Source organism: Canis lupus, chromosome 24, assembly GCF_048164855.1.
Source record: "Canis lupus baileyi chromosome 24, mCanLup2.hap1, whole genome shotgun sequence".
Lineage (NCBI taxonomy): Eukaryota > Metazoa > Chordata > Mammalia > Carnivora > Canidae > Canis > Canis lupus.
The window spans coordinates 6,948,608-6,964,088 of NC_132861.1; the positions used below are offsets into that span (position 1 = coordinate 6,948,608).

At 31.4% G+C, this 15,481-nt stretch overlaps 1 protein-coding gene across 12 annotated transcripts in view; it reads right to left on the reverse strand.

The window, feature by feature from the left end:
* The window catches only part of NBEA (neurobeachin), a 674,173-nt gene that overhangs the window by 422,342 nt on the left and 236,350 nt on the right, over positions 1-15,481 (reverse strand). For 11 of the 12 annotated variants that reach the window (XM_072795453.1, XM_072795459.1, XM_072795457.1 and 8 more), the window contains 3 exons: positions 13,863-14,301; positions 3,589-3,743; positions 1,221-1,347 (listed from right to left, as the gene is read on the reverse strand). In XM_072795453.1, the coding sequence (XP_072651554.1) occupies positions 1,221-1,347; positions 3,589-3,743; positions 13,863-14,301 (721 nt within the window). The remainder of the gene's footprint in view (positions 1-1,220; positions 1,348-3,588; positions 3,744-13,862; positions 14,302-15,481) is intronic. The other variant, XM_072795454.1, reaches the window with a different exon arrangement.

The window sequence follows — 15,481 nt, forward strand, 5'->3', positions numbered from 1 at the left end:
ATCACAAAGAAAATGCAAACTATAAATATAATAAAATACTTCCACCAAAATGGCTAAAATATAAGAGTGACATTATTAAGCACTAATATTAAAGATATGAAGAAACAGGAACTTTCATATGCTGCTGGTAAGTTAGTAAACTTTCATGACCACTTTGGAAAACTATTTGGCATTATCTAATAAAATTGAACATGCACAATCAAATCAATCAGCAGATATGAGTGCAAATATATGTGTGGTACACCCAAGAGTAATGTACAAGCAGCATCACTATATAAAAAGCAACATGTGTAACAGTCTAAATCTAGAAAATTCCAAATGTCCATCATCAGTAAAATAGAGTAATAAATTATAGTATCCACCCACAAAGGAATAAAAATGGAATAAAAATAAGTAAACTATTACTACATACTATATGGATGTTTTTCATAAACAAGGTGAACAAAAGACCCTACAGACAAAAGAACACATACTATGCAATTCCATTTACATAAAATTCAAAAAAGACAAAGCTAACCTCATTAAAAGTCAAGTTTATGAATCTGAAGAGGAGCAAGGTTACTGACAGGAAAAGGAACACAAGCTGGGGGCTTCTGGGGTACTTGGGATATTCTATTTTTTGACTTGGGTGATGGTATCATGTCTTCACTGTTTCACTGAGCTTTTAAACTGTATTTGTGTAATTCTTGAATTTAAAATGTGAACACACACACCCACACCTGCATGTGTACAATTTAACTCTAAGAGTGTGTGGACTAGTCTCTTCTAGGAATGCTTTGTAATGTGCTACTATAAATTTTTATCCATTAAGCACGATAAAAAAGATGTTTGTTTACTCAAGTTTCAATTACATATGTATTACATATAACTTTGCAGATTGTCTATATTATAAATTTTTCATCTCCACCGCAAAGATGCACAATGTTTTCATGTTACCATTTGTGCACATTTTTACTTTATTGGAAATAGTAATATGCCATATGACAATTGATTACAAATTCACCAGAGTCAATGTCTGAAAACCACTCACCATCTCTGTTTAGGCTCTGAAATAAAGCAGGTGGTTTTTAAGAATATCAGGACAATACAATTATGAAATGTCATCACAAAATTCATAATTAACCATTCTCAATAATTCTTAACTATACTTTTGTATTTACTGTATTTTAATGCTTGAGGGTAGAGTTGTATAATGAGTATAAACCAATAGTTATGTATACCTCATGTTTTCAGCCGAGTCTTCTGGCATTGGAGCAACAGTTTGTACAGCTGGAAGGTTTTTGCTGGTAGCACCATTCACAAAACTAGAAGAGGAGGAAGAGGAGGAGGACCCTGAATCCACGGCACCTGTTCCCAAAATAATAATTTTTAGCCTTAAACATAAACTTACTTAAAATAATTTTTATTATATTACTAACTGATTTGAAGATTTACTCATATGAATTCCAAACAGAATTCAACAATTAAAAAAATCATTTGGCCATTAGTACACTAATAACTCTTTATAATTATAAATAATAGTTGTTGCATTAAAATCTAGTTGACTTACTTATATTAATCTAACAACTACATAACACAAATGGGGTATAAATAAAAGATATCAAGAAATGAAAATAATTTTAGCTAAAATGAGGCTGATAAGACAATTCAAATTTAGATGTGAAAAATTTATGTTTTTATTGCTGTATTGTAGTATTTTTAGTTTTTACTACTTAAGATACAATTCACAATAAATTGAGCATAAATTTGTGGCACTGGAGCATCATGTTTATTTTGATAAAATGATTGTTTTAAGGAGGGCTATAATGAATATAATTGTACCTGATTTTAAAATAATGAGTTCTCCTCAACGATATGAAGATGCCACTTTGGAACAGACTTTTGTAGAATACACCATGTAAGTATATTAAAGAGCTGTGGAGTTGAGGGACATCTAGTGTTCCTGAATATTATCTTATCTCACACTACATCCCATAAAACTGAATTGCTTACTGGGATTTCTGCCGCAACACTTACATAGCATCTACTTGCCAAAATCTAAACTGGACAATAGGCCCAGTTTAGGTGTTGGCATACAAAATGTGTGTTGTGTGTGTGTGTGTGTGTGTTTGTATATATTTCTGAGGAGGATGTTTAATTACATTTTATTTTCCACTGTAAAATTATATAATTTATACTATCTCTAGGCTCCTTACTATGATCACTTCCTATATCTATTCATAAAATAGAAATTATAAGAAAATGTTATCTTGTTTCATATAAAGATAAAAAAGAGGTAATGAGGTAATTTTATTTTCCTTTAACCTATCTTTTAAAAATAAGGAATTATTCAATAGACACTAAATGTAAATATCTTTTATTACACTGACATATTTGAAAAATCTTAACATATATATATTTTGGTAAAAGAAAAGTATTTTTCTTCCTATTTCTATAAAACAGAATGAATATAAAAAATAAGATTATAAACTGTATAGAAAAACTTTAAAATCTTCAGACAAGTTGGATATATTTATTTATAATATAGATAAACCAAAGATGTTATGTTCTTTAACACAATGCCATTGATAATGTTTATTTGCTAATATAAATATGCTTGATAGAGTATATTCTACTTACTACAACCCCATAAATGTGTTGTTCATGGTATGTCAGACTCAGGTGGTATGATAAACAAGATAGATACAGAAAGCACATAGAAGAGCTATGAAATTAATAAAAATGGGAAGATTCTAAGTAATGATAATAGATGGTAAAGTTCAAGGCTATACAGTTTGGAGAAGAGAAGGCTACTATAGTCAGGGAAGAAAAGTCAGGGATCATCTTGCGTTGTATAAATACCTAAAATGGAATCACAAAGATTTGGGTAAGGATTTATTTAGCTAATAATCAACAGGAACATTTCTGGAAATTTACAAAAATAAAGGTTATTTTAGGCAGGCTTTAAAAATTTGTAGTGATTTGGAATTTTTTGTTCCTAGAATCATTAGGAAAATGTTGGACAATGAACTGGATATGGATACCACTGCAATCTACGTACATAAAGCAATTCAATGTCAAATAATGTTTCTTATTCACATGCATTTTTTCCCCGTTGAGGCTCTTGTATATGTCAAGGTTCTTAAGGGAGCTCTGTTTTTCCTTAGAGGATTTCATAAAAAGATATATTAGGATTCAGCCAGTAAACATCACTAAATCTATTTACACTCACTAACATATTTAATGATATTCTTGATACAATTTATTGATTTTTATATATCAAACTGCAGTGTTTAAATTATCTTTTGGTTTTGCTCCCCAAATAACTTTCAGCAATTTTATTTAACTCTGAAAGTAAATAGCACTGTTTTGAGAAGACTCAAAACAAAAACCAATAGTGTCCTCTAAAATGACCACTAAAAAAATATGTCTTAGAAGTACAGACAAATTCTGAAAGGTAGTAACATAAAATAGAACCTTCTTAAAGGTTATGATAATCTTAAATGATCAGGGCATTTTATTTTTTTAAGATCAAATAAGCAGAAAAATGGAGATATAGAAAACAGAAAGAAAAAGATGAGGTATCACAAAAATATATAAGGACAATACCTGTTGTATTTATCATACTTTTTGGTGTAGCTCCAGTAGCAGCAAATATATTAGAGGTACTGCCTGTTGCCAGCCCACTTCCAGCAGCAGTGGCTCCCACGGTGGTTACAGCCAAACTACCTGGAGGTGGCTTCTTAACAGGTACCACGACACTCCTGAAGAGTAAGAAATGAGGAAAAGTGACAAACACAAGGTTTAAGATGAAATCCAACTCTGCTGTGACATATACAGTCAACATTCAATTATCTTTTTTCCTTTTTTTTTTTTAACTCTGAGCCCAATTTCATTGGTAAAAAGGATATGGACATTAGGATATATTGTGAAGTGTGCTGACTTTAATTCACTTAGCAAAGGTTTATGTAGGATCTGGAGTATACAGAACTTTCTTAAGATGGCTTGTGGCCTATATGAATCTGGAAAAACTGGGAAAATGTATGCTCAAGTTAGAATATTTTGCATCTGCATAGTTTTTGCAAAATATGCATAAAATGTCCTTATCCATATTATATTCTCCATGTGTAAAACTGTCATAAAAACCATTCCAAAAGTCAGATTCTGAAGCTTCTTCATAGTAAAGCTAAAAATTAATCAGGGAATACTGAGCAACATCTAATGGCATAAGTAAGTTTATACTTTATTTTTCTGAGAATAATTTAGTTGTTTGATACACTAGATATTCAGTTAAAGATTATTTAGCTTTCAAGCCCTGACATTTTTTATCCCTTTTTTTTTTTGCTGAATCTTTAATTTTATTTGTAGTATTTCTTTGATATCAAGGAAACTGATAATCAAGTCACATACATAGTAGCTGTTACATGAGTATCATTTACCTGTAAATACATGAACATATACACATTGACATTTTGAACACAGGGATTTCCTAAGTTACTTTAATATATTTAGATAAATTTCACAAAAAATTTTTCTGAATTTGGCATTGTGTTAACCTTAAATAATAAATATGATTTTAAGAGATAAACTATTCATCTAGAATAATAAATATCTTCATTTCCAAGTAGTGAAGCTTCATTCTTAAAGTTTACACACTGCAACTTCATAGAAAAAATATTAATGTTAATGATTATCACCACTGTGTAAAATGAAATCATTCTCTGCCTACATTATATAAGTTATCTGGTTATACTGATCTATCAATTGAAAACAAAAATGAACTAGTATTTTGGGTTTATCATCAAAACTTTCTCTAAACTTCTAAACTAACCTTAGATATACTATTTCACTGGCTATCCAGAAAGAAAATAATTATTAACTCTCAATTTGAAAAAAAATCATTAGTAAATGAATGATAATACTTTTTTCCTACAGCTCATTAAAATCCCTGTGGATAAAATAAGAAACAGAGACTGGTTTATAGTGCTGTGAGACAGATTTGTAGATTGCAGGAAAACTATCACCAAAAATTCCTGATTAATAGGTCCTTACTAACTTTGGGCAAAAACTCTGTTAATAGACTACTATAGGCATCTTGTCAAGTGCTGAAATTGTGCAGCATATGTTATGAAAAATTAGTTATATGAATGAGTGAAAAAATTAATCTCAACAACCTCTAATGACAGCTTGTAAATAAAGACAAACAACATTAAATACCAATCTACTAAAGAACTGAAAATATTCTGGTTCAATAGCAATTAATGTGAAAGCCTCCAGACATTTCATTGACAGCAGACTCAATCAACAGAATCTGGTAGTGCAACATGGCATTTAAATATAGTAGCACAGTGGCTAAAAATCCAGTTTACAATGACAGATCTGAGAATTCTACCTCCCACAATTACTGGCTGGGTGGTATTAGGCAAGTAAACCTCTCTAAGCTCCATTTTCCTCTTAAAATGAGACTCGTAATAGTTTGCAACTTGTAAGACTGTCAAAAAGATAAAAGGATATAATGCATATAAAACGTTTAGCACTTTGCCTGGAATATCATAAATGATCAATACCTTTTATCAATTGTTAGGATTGCTATGGCTCCCCAAAGTGCTGATGCAATCTGGGTCTACATCAACAACAGTATGCAGTTTGAGGGAGCAACGGTTCTCATACTCTTTGTGATTGTCAGACCTCATTAACAAAATCTTGTGTGCTGTTCTAGGCATCATATTTCAAGAATAATGACAAACAGCATCATGTCCATGAAAGAAGAGTTAGGATGACAGTAGATCTGGAGAACAAGTCATGTGAGAGAAGGCTGAGAGACTAGAAAATTAAAATGAAAAGTGTAAAAAAAATTAATAAATTTTTAAAAATCTGAAGGTATAGGAAAAGGAAAGAAGATTGAAACTCTGATAAATCTATCAAATTAAAACCAACAGGAGGGAAAAAAAAACCAACAGGAGGAAGAATCTAGTAACTTATGAGTTCCAGTTTCCAACTACTGATGTGTTCAAATGACTGGGAGGGTCACATCATCAGGGTTGTGTTCAGAGAGGTAGGAAGCTGGATTTGACTGATTTCTCAGATTCTTTCTAGCCTGTAACTTTATGCAGCCTACTATTTCTCCTTTGATTATAATGGTCAGATAGTTTGCTAAAATCAGAGTACTGTACATTCTTGTCCTTAATATCATTTCTTCAACACTGCCGATTCCCTAACATAACACATCAAACCACTCTGTCCAAACAATTTACCTTACAGATAATCTGCAAGTTTACATTTATCAATATGTGTTGATAACATATTTGTTATCTTTTAGAACGTTATTATATATTTACAATTACTTACACATGAAAATTGAAATTTTCAACTCTTACAAAATCTTCTATCAGACTGTTACTCAGGATGTTCTACTTGGTAGACTATTCCATCTGTACCAAAAGGCTTACCTAGTAGTCTACATAACTACTGTGGGTACCTATTTCAAGTCCATAAATCCCCTTAAGTATACATAAAATTTTGACACATATACTTTTTTTAGGGTGAGCAAATAATTATCTGGATTTCAAAAACACAGCCAACAAAAAAGTTAAGAGCTACCATCTAAACTACTAAGATATTCCACTCTCCTTCCAAACCTGCTATTCATACAGATGCATACATAGAATCCTCTATACTACACACACTTCAGCAATTGCATTTTTCCATCTCAAGAATATTCTTTCCACGTTATCGCACACAATTTCAAAATTCTGTGGGAATTTTGTTCCATACCTTAAGACTACAAACTATAAAGAAGTAGATGATTCCTCTATACTACATAAAACTCACACATACTCTAAGGTTGTAAAAGCTATCAATAAAACAGCACAAGCCAAGAAATTATTCAGTATAACTCACTACAACAAAATGTTCCATTGAGTGTTGTTTTATAATACATTGAGTGATATATATGTATAAAGGTAAATTTTTCCATCATTGAATTTATCCTATCTCAAAACCAGATATTTAGGGTGTAATCTATGATTCATTCATTCACATATTCAACAAATATTTATTGAGCACTATGATATGCAAGAGGTGGTTCTAAATTCTGACATATACATAGAAAAGACAAAATCCCTGCCTTCATGGAACTTACATTCCAATATGGATAGACAGAAGAAGATACAATAACATGAGTGAGTAAAAATAGTATATGAGATGGAAAGTGCCATGAGAAAAATAAAATACAGATAGGAATAATGACAGTAGCTAAAGAGAAGACTCGCTTAAAAAAAGTAGTATTTGAGGAAACACTGGAAGGTGAAAGAGCAAACTATAAAGATATCCAGGGAAGAGTATAAGAGCGTCACAGGCAGTGGGACCTGGAAGAAGGCTAGCGTGAGTCTAGAGACTTATGAGAAGAGAGATCAGAGGAGTAAAAGGGGTCCAGATTGTAAGTCCTTAGAGTCCATTGTAAAGACATTGGCTTTTCCTTATAGTGGGATCAAAAGCAATTAAAAGCTTAAGAAGAAGGGAAAAATATGATCTTAAGGTAAGTAGGACCATTCTGGCTGTTGTATTAAGTTTCTTAAAGGGAAAGTAGGGAAAGACTAGTTAGGAGTTACTGTAATAAGCCAAGCAAGATATGTCGTTTGGAGAATGGCAAAATGAAAGTGGTGAAAAGTAGGTCAAATTTTGACTATATTAAGAAGGCACAAGACAGGATTTGCAGATTTTATGTGGGTGTGAGAGAAAAGTCAATGATGATGTAAAGATTTTTGCCTTAAGCAACATGAAGAGCAGACAAATATGGCTGGAGCAGTTGTTAATCATTCAAACAGTGATGCTGAATAAGCGATTGGATAGATAAGTCTCTAGTTGAGAAGAGAGGACTAGGACTAGGGACATAAATTTAGGAATCTTCAGCATATATGCTATTTAATTTCAGGAAAGTTGATGAAATCACCAAAGAAGTGAGTGCAAATGGATAGAAGAAGTGGTTCAAGTACAGAGTCTTGGGGTGTCCATTAGTTAGTTCTGTGAATTTTATAAATAGGTTCCTACTTTATCTGTATACCTCAAGATTTGGCCTATATCTAAAGTAAGATAGTGAAGATAAGGGTTTTTCAATAGTGACTCATCAGGCAAGTTTCATAATCATTTGTGGTACCCAGAAAGAGTCCCTTCTTTCTGCTCCATCTTTTCTGTAACACTTATTGAGCACTGACAGTTTAAAAGAATACAACTTCACTGACAAGTTTGAGGAATAAAAAGAAGGTAAGATATAATCCATTGTCTTAGAGATACTTGAAGGAAATACAAGAAACCAAGAAATCAACTGTACAATATATTTTAATACTTGCTCTGATCAGAATTATGCACAGGATGTGCATTATCTGAGAACAGTGAGCTGAATCTAAAAGTAGCACAAAGAGGATTGGCCAAGAGGAGAAAAGTTCAATAGTAAAACCTTAGTGAGGCAAAGAGAGGAAAAAAACAGTAGACTAAAGGAACTGCAAATACATCCTTATGACTGGTAAAAAGTGAGGACATTCCAAACTAAGAAATTCATCTTTTATTTTATAATCAAAAATCATTTCAGAATTTTTTCAGTTTTGCATTTAAGAAAAATTACTTTGGCATAAATGCAGAAGATACACTTGTGTCAGTGGGAGGGACCTGGAAATAGGAGGCCAGTTAGGGGATAGGAGAAGGAATCCACTTGAAAGATACTGAAGGCCTAAAGTGAGGTGATAGCTTTGGGAATAGACATGTCCTATCTTTCCTGGGATTCAGGTCTTTTAACCAACTTCAAGAATAGCTACCTGCTACTTTTTTGAGACTAATTACAAGACCATTTCATTTTTGATAGTATTTTTATAGGACCTTTAAGAAATAATGCATTGTTATATGCTGAGAAACTGAGTCCCAGAGAGCCAAAGAGAATAAAAGTTACATCACACAACTAATTACAAAGAGATCCATTATTAATATCCAGTTCTTCTAATTTCCAGATTAACATTTTTCCCTAACAAGGCTTATATAAATGCTAAACATTCATCTTGAAAGAAAAAAAATCGAAGCTTAGGAAAAAAAAATTTGTTACTGATTTTAGGGTGATATTACAATTTATTGCAGCTCATCAAAAAACACAAGGTTACTACTGACATTTTCATGTTCTGTATGTCTCTACATAAAATATTTAGAATACTAAAGAAAAAATATATGTAAGAAATAATTATTTCATTAATCCATTTTTTAAGAGAGATACTTTTTTCAGCTCACTGAATTGTCTGTGTAAATGCCAGGAGAGACAAAGGGAACATTGGGGACATTAGGATACCACCATGCTCAGTCAAAACTGAGTCTTCTGGCAACTGGCCTTAAACTAGTACACCCAGGACCACTGGAGCATAATAAAAGCTGGAATTTCAATGGCTATACATCACAGAAGCTTTGAAATGTAAAGGTTGGCAGACTTTAAATCAATCTGGTTTACAATTACTTGTTCATCCTTTAAGTGATACAAGTAGAACACTTCACAAAAATTAGAAAACGAAAGGAAAAGAGATTAAGTCCTCAGCAGTAATTATACTTTTTTATACTCTTAAATCAGTGTAGGAAGATCCCATAATCTCTATCAAACATTTATTATTTTCCCTAAATTGTCATCTTTACTACTAATGTTAAAAGTGTTAATATTAAAAAGCTAGAGAGAAAATAGATAGTCTCATCCTAGACTTTAATAATATGAAGGCTATCTATTATTGCTTTTTTAGCTATGATACTTAAAATTTCTATTTTAGAGATTTTCTTACTTAGAGAATAAAACACTTGAAAGCACAGAAATTAAAAGTTTGAGGGGGAAAATATACAGACTAGTCTGCCTGAACTTATTAAACCAGTAGTTTAAACATAAGTGGGATTGTAAAAACCAAAAGGGATGAAATATAAATTATGCAAGATCAATATCTGTTAGCCAGAGAACAACACAATTGTGAACTTTGTGATATCTCAGACATAAAAGAATTTTCTAAAATATAGTAAATATTAAAATGTACGAGGAAACATACTGTCCCCCGTTTTTTTTTCTTTTGTCCAAACTAAGGTGTGGGGGGGCAGATATCTTAGAAATCCCTGGGGAATTAAAACTGACATAAATCACAAATATGTATCAAATTCTCCAAAGATTAAAATCATGTGGATATACAAGACTACAATCTTAACATGAAATATAGGATAAAACTTAATTGGTGATGTTAGAGAAAAGTACTACCCTGACCTAAAAGCTATACAGATACTAATGTATATAAAAAATACAGCTTGGCTAGAATATTTTATAAACTACAGATCTATATTTAAATCTATCAAAAGAGACTGCATTGTTGGGGAACCTTGCAACTTGGTTTATGTGTTCTATGATGAGATTATTAAATGCTTCTGTTAGAAATAAAACCATGATAAAATTATCATTTCATAACCGTATTTCCTCTATATACATAGTGCTTTCTCACTATAGACCAGTATTAGAAAATCTCTAGCATTTTCAGTGCTTTACAATTCATAAACATACATTTGTTAGAGCCACTCAATGTAATTAGACATATACGTAAATCTGCACAGATGATGACTGGAAGAAATGAAAGAAAAAGAATCCGCACTTTCCAGACATGTGAATAAGAATATTTATATTTAATATTACAACATGATAAAACAATACTGAAAAAAAAGTTTTATTTTAGGTTAAGTCTAAATGTTTCTAAAATTTGATGTTGTAATCTACCTAAAGAAGATAATATTATAAATTTCACAACTGAAATTCATAAATGCTCCATCCCATGTAGGGAAAAACATCCTATGTGGAACATAAGTTAGCATCAAATTACATCAGTTGTTTTAGGAAGCTATTTTCAAATTTACAGTATGAAATGAGTATAATGAATACATGGTTAGCATGTCTGCAATAAAATCAACAAACTGGTGGCTAACAAAAGTAAAATCCCAGGTGATCTCCATTGGGATTGCACAATATTATTAGGAAGTATGATTTAGTTACAAAGAAATGAGCAACTGAGTCGATAGCTATTTTTCAACTAGAGATAAAAATGAAAAATACATTATTGGAAGAGTAAGACCCGTGATAATTCGGTGTTTGAAACTGTGGTATTCAGGACTTTGCTTCTAAAGCCTGTCATCTTGGATCCTATTTTCAAGGAATTCAATCTGATGTTAAAAGATATGTCATAACTTGGATTTCAGACTTTACTGTTTCAGAAATATGTTTATATACTTCATAATGTAATTATAGCTACCTTAAGACAGATGAGGCAAATGGTAGCAATATATTGGAAATATAATTGAAAAATGCAGTTGTCCAGAAGCACTTTGGGGATGATGTCTCTGAAAAGCTGCTCAAAGCTCTAGAGTTTGAAGTTAAATTTTTGATGTTGTCACTCTCAATCTATTGAATGGCTGACAGACAATCAAACCCGTCTGGCTGGCTGGCAGCTCATTTTGCTGGCAGGTGGCAAACAATTAGACACACCAATTTGTGCCTCCTGATGACATTAAAGCATGAAACTAAGTTGTATGCAGGGCCTAGTGATTTGTGTGAAAGCATTTCAAAAATAATACTCTTTGCCGTGGCAACTCATTTCAGACTGCCACCTCCCATTATGGCTTTGAGCAGTGAAGACGACAGACTTGAGTTACGTGCCGTGCAAGGCCGCTTCTGTTCCATCCGTCATCAGCGCCCCCTGAGACCTCAATCCCCTCCTTTCATCACTATCACCTCATCATTTACATTTGATAGTACTTGAGCTACTGCATATATTAACTGCACTGGAGACCCTTTTCCTAAAAAGAACTGAAATATGCTTTGTGTGCCTCAATTTCATTTCTACTTATGCAATTTAGAATAATGGCTCCACTTCTATTGCATTTTGCACAAATGCTACTGGAAACAAATGGAAAGTTCTGTTTTTTTGAAAGTTCTATTTTTTAAAGCAATATTCACAAAGTGTAATAAATTCTGAGTAGCTGAGGATATTGGCACTCAAGTGATAGCTCTCTTAAGTTTTAATGAAAAAATTTTTCTAACAATAATCCAAACTAAAATAAAAATATTTAACTTAATTTTTATTTTATTGGATTCTCTTATGCAAATCACAATAATCCTCGGTAGTTACTGTTTATGTTAACAAAATTTAAATATATAATTTAAAAGTGGAACACAAAAATTTTATGAACCTAAACTGAATTATTGTAACATTTTTGTAGATTTATACAATTATAGATACTTACATACATATGTTTACATACATCCGGGGAACATAAATCAAAGAGATGAAGGAGAGGACATCAATCTGAGACGGTATAAGAAACGTCCAATAAACTATATGAACATAATGTTAGCACAAACCATTGAAAAAAGGAAATATTTTCCTACATTTTATAGCCCCTCCATTTTTGTTAGTATTTTTAAATCTTGATACTTAACACATTTTATCTTGTATGACATTTTTTTGCAAACATTTCAACTCCATTTACTACCCTGTAAGTTCAGTGTAGACAACACTGTTTGTATCTGTCTTTGCATCTGATATGATGATGAATGTTACTTATGTTTTCCCAATAAATTTTCAAGAAATATCTGGACAGTAGTTAAAATATTTAAAGGTAAAGTTTAATTTATATATAAAAAAGATAACCTGTCTTAACTGAAAATGCCTTTACTGTCATACCTCTAGCCCTAAACACTAAAAAATGACTGTCTCTAATTTGCACAAAGCAGTATAGCTATTTTGGAAAAGTAATACAGAATTGGTATTACATTTTGACTATATGTTGATTTTTGACATTCTGGCTTAAGAAACATTTGAATTCCTAGCTTGATTTTTTTTAAAACAAAAAACAATTGTTTACCAATCATCTCACACACACACAATATAAATTTTGGATGGGAGGAAGTGTTTTCAACATCATAATAGTTTAATTCAGATGGTAAACATATTATTTTATATGCTAATATGAAAATAGAAGTCCCAATATCAACATTAAGTACTATTTTTAGTAATTATGACTATCCTACAATATTTTTCTAATGCTGCGTAAGTTTTTAAATAGGACAAATTACATGAGCAAATTCTTGGGTTCTATAATGTTTTATCCTGCTTCTGTAAACTATCATTTTTATGGTATATAGTGGGACAGAAAAAAAATTAGTTGTTCTTAACTAAAACCCTTTGTAAGATTTAACATTTGAATGCAGATATATGGTCCATGTTATAAAAAGTTTAGAAATCTAAAATGCCTTTCAACAATACTTTCAAATACATGCCTCAAAATATGGCCTTTACATTGATTCTGAAAATTCCAGGCATATTTTCAGATGATAATGTATATGTTAAAATTTTTTTCCATACTTGCACTTAACACTTGAATTTGAACACTTGAATTTATTACTTAAAGCAAGCTATTTAATCTCTGGCAATTTTTATAGTTTTCAGTATTATGACATAGGAATTTCAGAATAGACTAGACCTTGAAGAGATCTGGACTATTCCCTCCCCAATTTTATCCATGAAACAACTGATTCCCAAAGATAAAATCACTTCCTCAATGTAGTCACTGATGATGAATTACAATCAGAATCTGGCTTTCCCTTTTCTAATTTAATGTGCTGTTCTGCATCTCCTATTGAAACTCCTTTTTTGAGATGTATTTTTTAAGTGTCCTACTATGAGATCAACCTGGTTGACCTATCACTTTGATATTCTTTGTAGTAAGAATTTATATTACTAAATATAAGGTTTTTGAGACCCTTTTAATATTTTTAAAATAAACTCGGATTTTCCTTCTGTGTTTAGAGCACTATGAATGATAAGTTCAGTACCTACCTGTCAAAGGAATGAAACTGCATAGGAAGAATAGCTTGCGCTTCTCTCTTCAATGCTGGATCTGGGTATGGGATAGGTTCAGGGCCACATTCTGCAATTTCAACTGGTGCAGCCACAAGACTTTTCAATATTTCCTTGACATTGATGCCTTTGGTTTGACTAATACTAGATATGGATGGTGCTGGTTTCAACAGTTCACTGGGGTTCTCAGTTAAGCTTTCCTGTGATTTTTTCACTTCAGATGACAAAGTGGATAACAGTTCACTCATGGCGTCAGGGCCTGTGCCCGTCTCTAATTCTGCCCCATTCAGGATGCTAGCCACTTGCTCCTCTCCAATTCCTGAATCTGTATGTGGAATGGAACTTTCTAGCTGAATATCTTCACCAGGGGTGGGTGTTTCTTTTTCCTTTATAGTGTCTGGAAATGTAGCAGGTGTTTCTGTAATAAAAGAAACTGGTTTAAACAAAAAGCTTCTCAAGTGAAAATCTAGTATTTATAAATAAAATATTCTCACATATTAGAATAAAGAAAATAAGACCTGTGAGAAACAAAAAAAAATTTGCTAAATGGATGTGCATAACAACAAAACTGAATTACAAAATACTATCCATGTACACTTGTCATTTTGTTCAGAGAGCATCAGCAGAAGCCTGTTTCTTTTAAAAGCCATCTGGCATTTCAAAACTGATGTCTTTAAAAATGTGGAGAAACTGTACCCACAACAATTTCTTTTAGCAGCTTATAAAAATTATTATGTGAAGTTCCCCTTTATTCTTTCATTGTTAGCTACCAATCATACAAGAGAAATGGTTATACTTCTCTCATGTTACCTTAACAATATGAAGTCATTTTATACTTTTGGTACTTCAATAATCAATAAATAATATCTAATTAAAATATTTAAACTAGCAAAAGATGTTACTTTAAAATCACATACATATCATACCTAAAATTTTGAAGTTAATAGCAAAAAACATGCAAAATGATTATTTTAAAGAGATAAATACTTTAATAAAAAATAATGTCCTAGAAAATTTGGCCTATATGTGCCTTTAAGAATAATTATTTTGGAGTATTTATTCTTTGTGAATAAATATAAATTTCAATTTGTGAAAACTGAAGCAGATAAAATATATATAGATATAAAATATACATACAATATTACCAACTAAATTTTAAAAAATTCAAATGCTAAATGCCTATCAAATTTCATTATGCAAATATTAACATGATGAAGTTCCCTATATAATAAAATATTAACAAATTCTAAATGATAACCTTAGAAAATTTATGTAATCTAGGTATACTAGGGATAATAGCTCTTAATAAAGTCATATTGAAGAAAAAAATTAAATATTATAGGGAAATTACTTTCAGGTCTTATATAAGGTAGATACTTAGTTAATGTTAGCTACTTCTATTACTCTGACTTATATTTAAATTTATCCTTTGTAAAACAAGAAGGGCACACTAACTTATTTTTAAGTTTTCTTTAAAAATGAACATCTGTAAGTTCTATAAAACTGCCCTTAGATTTTTGTTATTTTGGTTGTTTCTTTGTTTTGAAATACTATTAGGACAGGAAATCAGGTGACTGCCCAACAGGGAATAGACTATT